Source organism: Odocoileus virginianus, chromosome 32, assembly GCF_023699985.2.
Source record: "Odocoileus virginianus isolate 20LAN1187 ecotype Illinois chromosome 32, Ovbor_1.2, whole genome shotgun sequence".
In the NCBI taxonomy this organism is placed as follows: Eukaryota; Metazoa; Chordata; class Mammalia; order Artiodactyla; family Cervidae; genus Odocoileus; species Odocoileus virginianus.
Genome location: NC_069705.1, coordinates 11,426,675 through 11,442,348, shown reverse-complemented (window position 1 = coordinate 11,442,348; position 15,674 = coordinate 11,426,675). Strand labels below are relative to the sequence as shown.

At 42.8% G+C, this 15,674-nt stretch overlaps 1 protein-coding gene across 3 annotated transcripts in view; it reads left to right on the top strand.

Moving 5' to 3' along the window:
* Positions 1-15,672, top strand: part of ASH2L (ASH2 like, histone lysine methyltransferase complex subunit) — a 29,855-nt gene extending 14,183 nt beyond the window's left edge. For all 3 annotated transcript variants that reach the window (XM_070459891.1, XM_020876226.2, XM_070459892.1), the window contains 7 exons: positions 564-781; positions 7,699-7,866; positions 8,160-8,353; positions 12,730-12,822; positions 14,016-14,114; positions 14,791-14,850; positions 14,950-15,672. In XM_070459891.1, coding sequence (XP_070315992.1) covers positions 564-781; positions 7,699-7,866; positions 8,160-8,353; positions 12,730-12,822; positions 14,016-14,114; positions 14,791-14,850; positions 14,950-15,057 — 940 coding nt within the window. In that variant the 3' untranslated portion in view covers positions 15,058-15,672. The remainder of the gene's footprint in view (positions 1-563; positions 782-7,698; positions 7,867-8,159; positions 8,354-12,729; positions 12,823-14,015; positions 14,115-14,790; positions 14,851-14,949) is intronic.
* The last annotated feature ends 2 nt before the right edge of the window (positions 15,673-15,674 follow it).

Genomic DNA, 15,674 nt, shown 5'->3' with positions numbered 1-15,674 from the left:
CAGACTAGGTGCCCTGTTTGGGGAACTTGTTTCTAAATGAAACATCCCCAGGGCAGCACCCTGTGGTGATTGACCGGGAGTGAAGTTCCGCTAAGGCGGCTTGAGAAAGGATAGATGGACCAAAGGCATGAAACAAACCAATAGTGAACGTCAGCCCTTGTACAGTAAACTTTCCGCCTCTCCCCCGATAACTCTTCCCTTCACTTTGTTTAGTACGGGGGTGGCGAAAGCCAGGTCATTTCTTATTCAGACTGGAAACAGGTAGTAGGTGTTCATATCGCTGAGTTTCTGTTCATTAGTCATAGTAATAAATATGCTGAAGGAAACCGCTCTTGTTCCTCTTCACCCTGTCTCCCGAGGCTTAGTTTCAGAGAAGATAAAGTAGTTTCATTTCCCCGTCTTGCCTGCAGAGGGCAGAATGATCTATTTGAGTAACGAAAAGCATGTGAAGTTGCCAGTGTTCCAGTTGAAATTGAATACAGCGGAGGCCTGTCTGACAGTATTGAAGGCACGTGAGCTAGAGGGGGTTGTAGTTTCTTGATTTTATTTTTTCCTTTCTGCAGTGACCCTTTGTTTTCTGCTCAGCGTCTTCCCCCTCATGGCTACCCCCTGGAACACCCGTTTAACAAAGATGGCTATCGCTATATTCTAGCTGAGCCTGATCCCCACGCCCCTGACCCTGAGAAGCTCGAACTCGACTGCTGGGCAGGAAAACCAATTCCCGGAGACCTCTACAGAGCCTGCTTATACGAGCGGGTTTTGTTAGCCCTCCATGATCGAGGTGGGTAAGCTGTTAATGTTCACGCTGGGCCCTGTGTTGCTCAGAACTACTATGGTCAGCTCTGTCCTGTCTAGAATTAGACGGACATGCCAGTCTAATCCTCACCCCTCTCTAACTAGACTCAGCCGGAATGCAAGAAGTCATTTTCTTCTTTATCTGTTCTTATAAGCTCTAGCCATTTATATACAGAATAATTCTTAAAAAATTTTCTATTTTGAACTAATTTTAACTTACAGTAAAGTTGCAAAAATAATAGAATTTCCATATTGAAAGTGAAAGTGTTAGTTGCTCAGTCATGTCCAACTCAGTGACCCCATGGACCATATAGCCTGCCAGGCTCCTCTGTCAATGGAATTTTCCAGTCAGGAGTACTGGAGTGGGTAGCCATTTCCTTCTCCAGGGGGTCTTCCTGACCCAGGGATCGAACCTGCGTCTCCCGCCTTGCAGGCAGATTCTTTACCATCTGAGCCACCAGGCCGCAAAACACAAAATACTAGAACTTTCATATATCCTTCATCAAACTTCTCCTAATGGTGAGATCTTACACAGCCACAGTACAGTTATCAAAACCAGGAGATGTGACTGCCTTGGAGGCCCAGTGGTTACGAATCTGAGTTTCCGCTGCAGCGGGCAAAGGGTTCAATCCTCAGCTGCTCAGCACAGCCAGAAAAAAAACAACAGACCCACAAACCCAGGAGATTATCATTAGTAAATACTATGGATGAAGCTAAAGACTTCATAAATTTCACCAGTGTTCCACTAATGCCTCTTTTCTAGGATCTCACATTGCATTTAATTATTTCTTCTTGCAGTGTTAATCAACTACTTTTTGACTGTTCCTCAGTGAGGGTCTGTCTGACTTTTTTTCTTGACTAGACTGAGGTTGTAAGCACTCTGCACACATAGACCCTTCCCACTGCATCATCTGTAGGCTCATGATGTCAGTCTGTCTTGTTACCGGTTGCGTGGGCACAGTCATTTGGTTAGGGTGGTTTCTGCTGGCACTGTCTGCTCTTTCCCTTTGTAGTTAATACATATCTTAAGGAAAGATCCTTCGAGGTTATGCAAATATCCTGTTTCTCTAAAGTTTTGCCCACTAATTTTAGCATCCATTTGTGGATCTTATTATTAGTGTGGTGTTTGCCTAATCATTTGCTATTTCTCCCTTTCTCTATTTAATTATTTAATTGATTATTTTTATCATTGTGGACTTAACACATATTTACTTATTTTGTAGGCTATATTTTATTTTGTCATTCAAATTACTCCAGCTTTGGTCATTAGGAGCTTCTTTAGGTTGGTTCCTGTGGGTTTTTTGTTTTTTGGTTTTTATTTTGGACGTATAATTGACTTACAATATTAGTTTCAGGTTTATAACATAGTGGTTCAGTGTTCTTATAGATTGTACTCAAAGTTATTACAAAGTAATGGCTATGTTGTCTGATGCTGTACAATATATTCTCATAACCTATTGGGTTATACATAGTGGTTTGTACCCCTTGGTCCTCTGCCTGTGTCTTGCCCATCCCCTCTTCCCTCATGCACCTCTGGTAACCTCTAGTATGTTCTCTATATCTGTGGATCTCTTTCTTGTTTCACACATTCATTTGGTTTTTTAGATTCCACATATAAATGATAACAGAATACTTTTTCTCTGACTTATTTCGCTGAGCGTAATGCCCTCCGGGTCCATCTAACATTGTTGCCGATGGAATGTCTTGTGTCCTTTTGATGAGCCCCATCATTTATTTTCCCTTACTTACTGGCGTCACAAGTTGGTTATTTCTGGTTCATCTCACATTTTCCGTGCTACAGGCCAAGGATCAGCTTCTCCAGGGAGCCCAGATTCCTTTGATTGGGAAACAGCCTCGGAAGTGAAGATGTGAGCGTTCAGTATGCTCGCTGTTACTGGGTGGTATTCCAGGCTCCCTCGGTGGACCCAGATGGAAAATAAATGTCTGCGTCGTAACCGACTCACATACATGCCTGTCCCCAGTTTATTCTGCCACCTTGGATTGTAATCAAACACTGTAGGGTCTACAGTCGTAAAATTAAAAGACACTTGCTCCTTGGAAGGAAAGCTGTGACAAACCTAAACAGTGTATTAAAAATCAGAGGCATCCCTTTGCCGACAAAGGTCTGTATAGTCAAAACTATGGTTCTTCTAGTAGCCATGTATGGATCTGAGCGTTAGACTGTAAAGAAAGCTGAGCACTGAAGAATTGATGCTTTTGAACTGTGGTACTGGAGGAGACTTTTGCGAGTTCCTTGGACTGCAAGGAGATCAAAACCAGTCAATTCTAAAAGAAATCAGTCCTGAGTATTCATCGGGGACTGATGCTAAAGCTGAAGCTCCAGTGCTTTAGCCATGTGATGCAAAGAGCTAACTCATTGGAAAAGATCCTGATGCTGGGAAAGATTGAGGAGGAGAAGGGGACGACAGAAGACCAGATGGCTGGATGGCATCATCGACTCAGTGGACATGAGTTTGAGCAAACTGGAGATAGTGAAGGACAGGGAAGCCTGGTGTGCTGCAGTCTCTGGGATCGCAGAGTCAGACATGACTGAGCGATTGAACAACCACCATGGAGTTGTTCCAGCCTTCCACCTTCTGTGTTTGTAACTTCTTTCTGGAGCAGTGAGAAACCTGACTCTTAATTATCTACAATACATTTTCTTTCTTATTCATGTCGAATGTGCACACAAGGTGGTTTGAGAATTGCAGACCTCTGTGGGAAGCATTCACTGATTAGATTATAGCATGCATGTACGGTTCTTTCGGCCTCAGCCTTGCACTATCCCGTGTGGATACTGTTGACTTAGAAGATGAGTTCTTTGCTTCCCCACCTCCTTCAGCGTGGTCACGACTTCCGTTTGTGATGTGGGTGGGCGTATGCGTTAGTGTTGGTGTGCCATGTGGGGCTCTCCTGCCTGCTGGGGGCGTGTGTGTGTGTAGGGGGTTGGGGAGGGGTACAAGTGACATTACTGGGGTTCTGAAAGTTACTGCTCTTCACTGAGGTTTGCTCAGTCACCCCCTCCGCAGCCCTGCTGCCCCATTCTCATTGCCTCCTTTTTCCCCACTGCTTTCCCACACCGTCTGTACTTAGCCAGTGTCTTTCGTTTCTAGTTCATCCTGGCTGTGTTTTTTCTGCAGAGATGAGCACACACATGTATTTCCTTTGCTCCTTTTTTTTTTTTTTTTGGTACATGAAAGGCAGCATACTGTAGGGAGTCTTGCATTTTGCTTCATGCAGTTACTCCAGACTATTTCAAAGAGCTCGTCCACTTTTTTTTCTTTTTTTTAGCTTTATGATATACCATTATGTGGATGTACATGGTTTATTCAGCCACTTTGAATATGGGCACTTAGGTTGTTTCTAGGATTTTGGATTGACAGAGAAGCAGGGGATAGCTTTGGTGGGTGTTTGTGTTTGGGTGTGTATTGGTGGTGGTGTATTTTCCAAGGTAGAATTCTAGAAGTGGAATTGCTGAACCAAAATAAATATATATGTAGTTTTGTTAAATATTGCTAAGTTTCCCATTGTGCTGCTTTGCGTTTCCACCAGCAATGTAGAGAATGTTTGTTTCCACATGACCTCACAGACAGAAGATTTCCTAGGTATTAATTTTGGCCCGTCTGAGAGGTGACAAATGGAGTCTCAGGGTTTTGTATTTCTTTGAACGTTATTTTCTATTTTGAGTTGTTACCTTGTGAATTAGGTTCGTGTTTTTTTATTTCCCCTGTTTCTGTTGGGAGTTTGATCTTTTGTCCCTTCATATGTTAGGGATGTTAGTTAACCCTTTGTCTGTGGTATATATTATAAACATTTTCTCCTGGTTTGTCAGTTGTCTTTTGACTTTGCGTATGACTTTTTTGAAATGTGAAACTATTTTTAACATATAATAGTTCTTTTAATGGCATAATTTATTCAATTATTAAGAGAATAGCATTCATTATCCTTTAGGATGTGAAAGTGAATTTAAAGAAACTGCTTTTAGACAGGTGTACTTCATGAATTTTTTTGCTGTTTTTCTGGAGTATTAATGCAAATTCCAAATAGCATATTATTTCACCTATAAATATCTCAGTATTTATCTCCAGCAAATATGATTATGATTTTTATATGATTATGATTATGATTTTTAAGATAATAACCACTATGCCATTATGTTACCTAATGAAGGTGAATAATAATTTCTTAATTATTCCATACTCAGTTCACATTTCCATGGTCGTTTAAAATATGCCTCTTTCAGTTGTTTCTTTTAATTAAATCTGAACACATCCATATAGTTATTTCATTAGGAAGCCCTTCATTCTTTTTTTTTTAAATTTTCTAATTTTTTCAAAATTTATTTATTTGTTGACTGTGCTGGGTCTTTGTTGTTGTGTGACACGCCTTTCATTAGCTGTGGTGCTCAGGCTCCTCATTGCAGTGGCCTCTCATCCTGAAGCCTGGGCTGCAGGGCACGCGGGCTTCGGTAGTTGTGGTACACAGGCTTAGCTGCTCCGAGCATGTGGGATCTGCCTGGACCAAGGATCGAATCCCTGACCCCGGCATCTGCAGGCAGATTCTTAACACCTGAACCACCAGGGAAGTCCCCTTCATTATTTCTTGAATTGGTGCTAAAAGCTGTAACTCTTGTACTGATGCTTGTCGATCAAAAGTGAAGGAGACATAGTGAAATCACTTGGACATAATCCCTTGGTGTAATAACCGTCGTAGGATTGACTCCTGCTAGTGACAAGCATACTTGAAGGGTAGGGAAGGGCCAGATAAGTGACATCCGGGTTTAAGCAGTGATCCTTGTCTTGTTTCACTGTTTTACTATTAGCTGTAATTCTGGAGGGGAGAAAGGGAGACCATTGGCCCTTAGCAGTGACTTGTTGTTAGAACTTAGTACATAGGATAGTAGTGGCTCCCGCTGCTTGTGCTGAGCCTTTTAAAACTTAACCGTCTATATAGTATCTTTTAAACTTTATTTTGAAGTTATCTCAGATTTATTATTTTTTAAAGAAAGTGAAAGTGTTAGTAGCTCAGTCTTGTCCAGCTCTTTGTGACCCCGTGGACTGTAGCCCACCAGGCTTCTCTGTCCATGGAATTCTCCAGGCAAGAATACTAGAGTGAGTTGCCATTCCCTTCTCCAGGGGATCTTCCCGACCCAGGGATCAAACCTGGGTCTTTTGCATTACAGGCAGATTCTTTACGATCTGAGCCACCAGGAGAGCCAGATTATTACTGTTTTTTAAGAAACGATTTACGTGTTTATCTGGCTGTGTGGGGTCTTAGTTGTGCTGGGTCTGCACTGCAGTGCACGTGGGCTTAGTTGCTTCGTGGCGAGTGGGATCATAGTTCCCTGACCAGGGATGGCACTTGCATCCCCTGCATTGCAAGGCAGATTCCCAACCCCTGGACCACCAGGCAAGTCCCCTCAGATTTATTTCTTAAGAAAGTTGTAAGAACTGTAGGAAATTTGTTGGTTTTTTTTTTTCCTGAACCGCTTGAGAGTAAGTTGCCATGATGTCCTTCCAACCAGTGAGAAGTTTATTTTGTGTTTCTTACAGACAGGACATTTGTGTTCACTAGTGCTGCACAGTGAATCGCCATAAAACTTAGCAGTAAAACTGCCAGTGTTTATCAGCCCACAGTTCTGAGGGTTAGGAATCTGGGAGCAGCTTAGCTGTGTGGCCTGGCTCGAGAAAACTCAGGAGGCTGTCATCAAGCTCCCAGCTGGGGCTGACAAATCTCTTTCCAAGATGGCTCAGTCATGCAGCTTTGGTGGGACGCCCTCAGATCCTCACTTGTGGTCCTTTCCATAGACTGCTAATTTGTCCTCATCCCTGGAAGCTGTCGAGAGTTCCATGGACTGTATAGTCTGTGGGGTCACAAAGAGTTGGACACAACTGAGCGACTTTCACTTTCACTGGAAGCTAACTTCTCCCAGAGCAGTTGATCAGGGAGCCATAAAGCATTTGACCCATCTTAAAGTTGGGCAGTCACTTCAACTTGATTTTATTTGGAAATTGTTACTAAATTCATTCCACACTCAAGTGGAGAGAAGTTAGACTCCATCCCTTGACAGGAAGAATATCAAAAGAACTAGTAGTTATTTTTTAAACTTACATTCCTGTAGAACCAGTACACAATCAGCAAAGGCTGAAAGTTAGCGTCTAATTACTACCATCTGATCCTCAGATTCTGTGCAGGTTTCTCCAGATGATTTAGTGTGTCCATTATAGCAAAAGCATCCAGTTGAAAATCATTTGCTGCATTTAGTTGTTGTAATTCTTAATTCTGCTTCAGCCTGGAACAGTTTCTTCATCTTGCCTAGACTTTGACCTTGACACTTCTGAAGAGACCAGTTATTTTACAGAATATCCCTCAGTTTAGTTTCATCTGGTTCCTTGTGATCCAAGTTCTGCATTCTCGACAGGAGTATCACAGAAATGGTCGCACATACTGCATCCTCTCAGTATGGTCCTTGTAATGTGGTCATAGGTGGTGTTCACACTTGGGGGAGCTGAATGCAGGACATGGGAGGATTCTGCTATTTTTGAAAGCTTGAAATTGTTTCAAATAAAATGTCTTCTAAAGGATGATTTAGTCATGTCAGGATCCAAACACAGTTGTATTTTAGGGAATAGACAGTATAATTAATTTAACCTGCCATCTTAAATAATCACATATAATAACAACTGGCTACTTGACAGCTTTTTTCCTTTTTCTTTCTTTCTCTGCCTTCATCTGTATCTTGAGATTTTTAACTCCTAAGCTAATATTTCAAATTCCTGACTTGATATTTCTGATTTTTACTTTTGCTTAACTGGAGGGTAAGAGATTTCGTGTTTTTGTGGCTGTTGTCTCCAAGTATTTCAAATAAGTTGCAGGCTTTTCTTTTCATCTCCATTACTGTAGCTCCCCAGTTAAAGATCTCCGATGACCGGCTGACTGTGGTTGGCGAGAAGGGCTACTCTATGGTTCGGGCTTCTCATGGGGTTCGGAAAGGTGCCTGGTACTTTGAAATCACAGTGGATGAGATGCCACCAGACACTGCGGCCAGACTGGGCTGGTCGCAGCCGTTAGGTAAGCCGGGGCTGTGATACGGACATGGTGACAGGTGGAGAGGTGTCTCTTGTCTGGCTGGTCTTCATGACTTTGGGGCTTATTGGATTGTGGGCATAATGTTCAATTCCTGAGGGTTTAGGTAGGTTGAAGTTCCTAGGAATATTTTTATAATTCATTGCTTGTGAGAAATAGTTTGTTAGCAGTTTGAAAAAAAAATGGGTAAAAAATTTAAAAAGGGATAGAATCTTTTCTTTCAGCAGGCCAGAGTTGACTTGCAGTCCTGACTTGCTGTGTATGTTTTTTTGGAACAGGTAACCTTCAGGCTCCCTTAGGTTATGATAAATTTAGTTATTCTTGGCGGAGCAAAAAGGGAACCAAATTCCACCAATCCATTGGCAAACACTACTCTTCTGGCTATGGACAGGGAGACGTCCTGGGATTTTATATCAATCTTCCTGAAGATACAGAGACAGCCAAGTCACTGCCCGATACCTACAAAGATAAGGTGAGTCTGTCCTCCTGAGAGATTCCTGGGGTTGAAGACCAGTGGCAGCCAATACCTGTAGCTGCATGTTCTCTTGATGCTTATTTTTCCCAACATTTCATTTTGGAAATTTTAAGACATAACACAGTTCTAAAAATTTTAAAGTAGGCATCCAAATACCCAATACCTAGATTCTTCCATTATCATATATTATCCAGGGACTTCCCTGGTGGTCCCATGGGTAAGAATCCACTTTGAAGTACAGGGAACGGGGGTTTGATCCCTGGTTGGGGAACTAGTTGCCACAGAACAGCTAAGCCCGTGCTCCGCAATGAAGGTCCTATGTGCCACAAATAAGAACTGACTCAGCCAAATAAGTTTATAAAAACCATGTTATCCATTCATTCTTCCCACCAACCCAGTCACCCGTTAATCCATGTTTTTTTAACCCCAACAAAGTAACGTCTGCCAAGTACTTCAGGGGGTTTCCCTTGTGGCTCAGCTGTTAAAGAATCCACCTGCAGTGTGGGAGACCTGGGTTCTCTCCCTGGGTTGGGAAGATCCTGTGGGGAAGGGAAAGGCTACCCACTCCAGTATTCTTTCCTGAAGAATTCCATGGACTATATAGTCCATGAGGTCCCAAAGAGTTGGACTCAACTGAAGAACTTTCACAAGTACTTCAGGATGCATATCATTCAGTTCAGTTCACTTCAGTTGCTCAGTCATGTCCAACTCTTTGCGACCCCATGAACCACAACACGCCAGGCCTCCCTGTCTATCACCAGCTCCCACAGTTTACCCAAACTCATGTCCATGGAGTCAGTGATGCCGTCCAACCATCTCATTCTCTGTCGTCCACTTCTCCTCCTGCCCTCAATCTTTCCCAGCATCAGGGTCTTTTTTCAAATGAGTCAGCTCTTCGCATCAGGTGGCCAAATTATTGGAGTTTCAGCTTCAACTTCAGTCCTTACAATGAACACCCAGGACTGTCAGCTCTTCGCATCAGGTGGCCAAATTATTGGAGTTTCAGCTTCAACTTCAGTCCTTACAATGAACACCCAGGACTGAATCTCCTTTAGGGTGGACTGGTTGGATCTCCTTGCAGTCCAAGGGACTCTCAAGAGTCTTTTCCAACACCACAGTTCAAAAGCATCAATTCTTCTGTGCTCAGCCTTCTTTATAGTCCAACTCTCACATCCATACATGACTACTGGAAAAACCATAGCCTTGACTAGTTGGACCTTGTTGACAAAGTAATGTCTCTGCTTTTTAATATGCTGTCTAGATTGGTCATAACTGTCCTTCCAAGGAGTAAGCGTCTTTTAATTTCATGGTTGCAGTCACCATCTGCAGTGATTTTGGAGCCCAAAAAAATGTCAGCCACTGTTTCCCCATCTATTTGCCATGAAGTGATGGGACCAGATGCCATGATCTTAGTTTTCTGAATATTGAGTTTCAAGCCAACTTTTTCACTCTCCTCTTTCACTTTCATCAAGAGGCTCTTTAGTTCTTCCTCACTTTCTGCCATAAGGGTGGTGTAATCTGCATATCTGAGATTATTGACATTTCTTCCGGTAGTCTTGATTCCAGCTTGTGCTTCATCCAGCTCAGCATTTCTCATGATGTACTCTGCATATAAGTTAAATAAGCAGGGTGACAATATACAGCTTTGACATACTCCTTTTCCTATTTGGAACCAGTGTGTTGTTCCATGTCCATTTCTAACTGTTGCTTCCTGATCTGCATACAGATTTCTCAAGAGGCAGGTCAGGTGGTCTGGTATTTCCATCTCTTTCAGAATTTTCCACAGTTTATTGTGATCCACACAGTCAATGGCTTTGGCATAGTCAATCAAGCAGAAATATTCTTTTTTTCTGGAACTCTCTTGCTTTCTTGATGATCCAGCAGATGTTGGCAATTTGATCTCTGGTTCCTCTGCCTTTTCTAAAACCAGCTTGAATATCTGGAAGTTCATGGTTCATGTATTGCTGAAGCCTGGCTTGCAGAATTTTGAGCATTACTTTACTAGCATGTAAGATGAGTGCAATTGTGTGGTCGTTTGAGCTTTCTTTGGTTTGGCCTTTCTTTGGGATTGGAATGAAAACTGGCCTTTTCCAGTCCTGTGGCCACTGCTGAGTTTTCCAAATTTGCTGACATATTGAGTCCAGCACTTTCACAGCATCATCTTTTAGGATTTGAAATAGCTCAACTGCAATTACATCACCTCCACTTGCTTTGTTAGCCACTAAGGCCCACCTGACTTCACATTCCAGGATGTCTGGCTCTAGGTGAGTTATCGAATCATCATCATTATCTGGGTTGTGAAGATCTTTTTTGTACAGTTCTTCTGTGTATTCTTGCTACCTCTTCTTAATATCTTCTGCTTCTGTTAGGTCCATACCATTTCTGTCCTTTATGGAGCCCATCTTTGCATGAAATGTTCCCTTGGTATCTCTAATTTTCTTGAAGAGATCTCTAGTCTTTCCCATTCTGTTGTTTTCCTCTATTTGTTTGCATTGATCGCTGAGGAAGGCTTTCTTATCTCTCGTTGCTATTCTTTGGAACTCTGCATTCAAATGGATATATCTTTCATTTTCTCCTTTGTTTTTAGCTTCTCTTCACAGCTATTTATAAGGACTCCTCAGACAATCATTTTGCTCTTTTGCATTTCTTTTTCTTGGGGATGGTCTTGATCCCTGTCTCCTATATAATGTCAGGAACCTCCGACCATAGTTCATCAGGTACTCTGTCTATCAGATCTTTGCATATCATTAGCTAGAGTTTATCTTTGTTTGGGCTTCCCTGGTGAGTCAGCAGTAAAGAATCCTCCTGCATTGCAGGAGACGAGGGTCCTACACTGGCTCAGGAGTACCCCCTGGAGAAGGAAATGGCAATGCACTCCAGTGCAAATGCACTCCTGGCAAATCCCATGGACAGAAGAGCCTGGAGGGCTACAGTCCATGGTGTCACGAAGACTTGGACACAGGTTAGCAACTAAACAGCAACAATCTTTGTTTAGTTTTTTCTTTTGATAATAAAATTTACATAAAATGAAACATACAAATTTTAAGTGTATGTTCACGGAGTTTTGAGTTTGACCCAAACCCTGTGGAGATGTCCAATTTTCCACCCCAGGAAGTTCCCTCATACCCCATCCCAATCAGTCTCCAGCTTCTACCCCACATTGAAACAACCACTGTTGTGAATTTTTCCTTCATCACAATTCTGTTCCACTAGTTTTCTCTGCTCTTGAGCTCAGGTAAATGGAATCATGGTGTGTGTGGTCTTGTGTCTGGCTCTTATTGTTTGGCATAGTTCTTTGAGGTTCTTCCGTGTTGTTATAGGACTCTCTGGTCTTTTCCTTTCTACTGCAGAGTAGTTTCTATTGTCTGTGCTTTTCCACATTCTTACTGACAGACACTGGGGCCATTTCAAGTTCCGGGTTATTATAAAGTTGCTGTGTATATTTTTGGACAGATCTTTTTTTCAACATGTTTTCATTTCTCTACAGTCATTGTCTAGAAATAGAATTACTGGGTTGTTACACGTTTAGTTTTATAAGAAATTGTCAAAGTCTCCATTCCACTAATAGTGTGTGAGTGTTTTCATTGCACTCATCCTTGCCAGCATTTGTTGTTTTCAAACTTAGTTTTAATCACTTTGGTGGGTGTATAGTAGTATTTCATTTGGTTTAAATTAGCATTTCTTTGACTAATGATATTGAGCCATTTTTCATGTTCCTACTGGTCATTCATCTGACTTTTGTGAAGTTTCTGTTCTGTAACTCCTATAACTCATTAAAAAGATGAACAACCCAATTTTTTTAAAAAGTCAAAATATTTGAACAGAAACTTCACAAAAGATGAATGGCCGGTACACACATGAAAAACTGCTCAATATCATTAACCAGAGAAATGATAATTTAAACCGAATGAAATACTATACTACACAGCCTCCAAAGTGCCTGAAGTTAAGGAAACTAAGATTCCACAAGCCACGTGATGCAGCCCCCCAAAAGAAGAAAAGGTAAAAAAATTTACTGTCATATATTTACCTGGAAGTAAATAGTTAAAAGAGTCTTGGGAACCATAAGAAAGGAGTGACCCAGAGACTATGTATGGGAGAAACAGGTAGGGAGCTAGCAGGGAAGGAAGTGACCCCCCCCCCAAGTCTTAGTAAGGGCCTTTTATGAAGATGTTTGATAAGTGTGTACCTTCTGGTAATTCTTAAGATGCACATGGTTCAAAGTATAACAGAGCTGTCTCTGCAGAGATTTTAAATTTTGTTCAAAACACAGAGACTCATGCTATTTATGTGAATCTGGCCTTTTTTTTTTTTTTTTTTCCATGATGATGTAGCTGCTGCTTCACTATTCCTTTTCTCTCTCGGTTTTCAAGGCTTTAATAAAGTTCAAGAGTTATTTGTATTTTGAAGAAAAAGACTTTGTGGATAAAGCCGAGAAGAGCCTAAAGCAGACTCCTCACAGTGAGGTGAGTCTCGGTCATTAAATGTCAGAAGGAGAAGAATTTGTTCCCTGGGCCCACGCCCCTTGTTATGAAAGGGAGGGAGCTAAGGCCCACGGCGCCGTGGGGGGATTTCTGCTGATAAAACAACTGCAGGGCCAACACACTCTCCTGCCTGCCTTGTGTGGTCCTTCCTGGGGTGCCTGCTGCTGCGAGAAGGTTCACCTGGGTTCTTGGAGAAAAGGATGTAAAACAGCAGCTGAATAAGGGTCGTCTGCAGGCAGTCGAGGAAGCGAACACTGAAGAAGCAGATCACTGGAATGATCCAGGGCAACATGAGCTCTGCTGGCTTACTCAGTGTCTTCTAGAACTCTCCCCGCCTCCCTTCTCCAGGGTTGTCGGGAATATGTTTGTCCAAGGTTACGGCACAATCAAAGAAGGGCTGGTGTATCTGGACCAACCACAAGGGCCAAAGATAGAAGGGGAGGGGTGGAAGAGAAGTCCTGAGCTGGGGACATTCCTCCATAAAAATGCTGTGAAGCCACCTGTGATTGACAGTAATAGAAGCAAATGTGGGAGAATACGCTTAGGATTCCGGTTGTTTTAGGGAAAAGTAGTGAAGGCAAGCAGTTAATTGAGCCAGAAAATACAGCCAGGTGGAACATAGCTGTTTCTGGGAAGAAGAGGTAGAGAAGGGTACTTCAGAAAAAGCAGCTTTTTCTGAAGTCCATCTCAGGTGGTTAAGAGAGAAAATTCAGGATAGTTTCAAGAGAGAAAGGACAAAGAAAGGATAATTCCAGGACCTTGACAGAAGATCTGCGAGATTTTCATAGTAGAAGTGCAGAAGGGAGGACCTGAGGCAAGGGAAGGGGACAAATAAATAAGCTTAAAAGGGTGTCGCTTCAAGGGGCCAGTGGAAGGCCAGCTGCTTTGTATAAATATAATGAATAACAGAAAGTGGAACTATTTGGTGTAAGTAGCATAGAAATTCAGAAACAGATAAATGTGAGCGACAGATACAACAATGCATGTAGGTATGCAGTGAAAAAACCTAAGGTATTACATAAGTGTCAGCTATTGCTATTAAAGGAGCTGTATGCTATTCTTGGAATTCCTTAGATGGGCCGCCCCCAAACCGCTAGTAAAGTGTCCTCCAGCAGGGTTTGTTTTAGTGTGTTCTTTTTTGAAATTCTGAAGTAAAACCATGGTTTCCGTTTCAGATAATTTTTTATAAAAATGGTGTCAATCAAGGTGTGGCTTACAAAGACATTTTTGAGGGGGTTTACTTTCCGGCCATCTCCCTGTACAAGAGCTGCACGGTACGTACCCTCTGTTCGTCCTGCAAACACAGCTCGAGAGAGATGGGTGAGCCGTCGTGGTCCAAGAGCCATGAGTCGGGTTCTAGAAGGACATGTGAAACGCCTAGGAGTGAGAAGGCAGCGTATTCCTCCTGTTCCAGAAACAGTTGAGCCCTTTAGGAAGTGTTTGCGTGGATAAAGATCTCCTGGTTACTGTGCTCCACACCTTTCCTCTGGATGTGCTGCGTGGTCTGTGTTGTTCAGTGTAAAGGATATAAGGTGTTTACATGCATAAATCAATTTGCTGTTATGTGTCATGATAACCTAACATCATCAGTAACTGTTGCTTATAGTGAATTTCTTTTTTAAATATGATTCAGCATGAAGGAGACTTATCATTAGAGCCAGTTTAAAAAAAATTTTGCAAAGGCAACGTCTGGAAGTTTCCATGTCCTTTTACCTGTCAGTAGCCACTGCTGAAGTCATACAAGAAAATCTAGGTTATAAACAGAAATCAGCAAAGTCTGTTTACCTAATTCTTGATGCCTTGACCACTTTTAGCAATTATTAATGTATATCTTTTGTTCCTGTTGTACTCTGAATATCACGGCTACTTTTAAAAGCCTCCCTTATCACGCTAAGGTTTTCACTACTTTCTTCTCTTTCTTCATGTCTGCTTGGATTGAATTTGTCCCAGGTCTCCATAAACTTTGGACCATGCTTCAAGTACCCGCCAAAGGATCTCACGTACCGCCCTGTGAGTACCCGAGCCCCACTGCGAGCATCCTCGTCTCTGTTACTTCCCACCGCCGCTGCTCTCGTCTCACCTCAATCTCTGTCCCTTGTCCCCCCGCAGATGAGTGACATGGGCTGGGGCGCCGTGGTGGAGCACACTCTGGCTGATGTCTTGTATCACGTGGAGACGGAAGTGGATGGGAGGCGGAGCCCCCCGTGGGAGCCCTGACCAAGTCCCTTTCTCTTTGCAGACAGACTTTCTGGGGAATTGTATGAGGGGGGTTTTGTTTTGTTTTTTAACTGTTGCAAGTTTTCCTGAACCCACAGAGCAGGGCTTCTGCTGTAGTAAGGTGAAGGCCGAGTGGGACGGGGAGAGATCCCTGCCCTTCGTTACTCGCCCTTCCAGGATGGCTTCCCTGTGGACAGCACACCCCAACAGCTGCCGCCCTGGGATCCCATAAGCGCCCCGTGCAAAGGACTGTGCCACACATCCCAGCAGCTGAGACGAGCTGCTTCCTGTGTTTTCGGAGGACGGCTTGTCTCGTCCAGTAGCTAACTTATTTAGAGACATTTCCTTCTGTGGGCATTGCCTGCCTCCCACCTGGTTCCCGGGAAGCAGTGGGCCTGTTTCTGAGAAGAGCTGGAATCCACGACTACATTCCACAGGAGTCTAAAAATGCTTTCCTTTTGGTGTGGGTGTGCTTTTAAGTTTGAGATGAACCTTTGAACACTGGGATCTCTGAAACTACTAGGTCCATAGGACTGTCATTGTGAAAGGCACTTGCTTGCAGCTTTAACAGTGAGAAGCTCTTCCCAAATAAAACTTGTCTTCGCGTGTGTGGCACT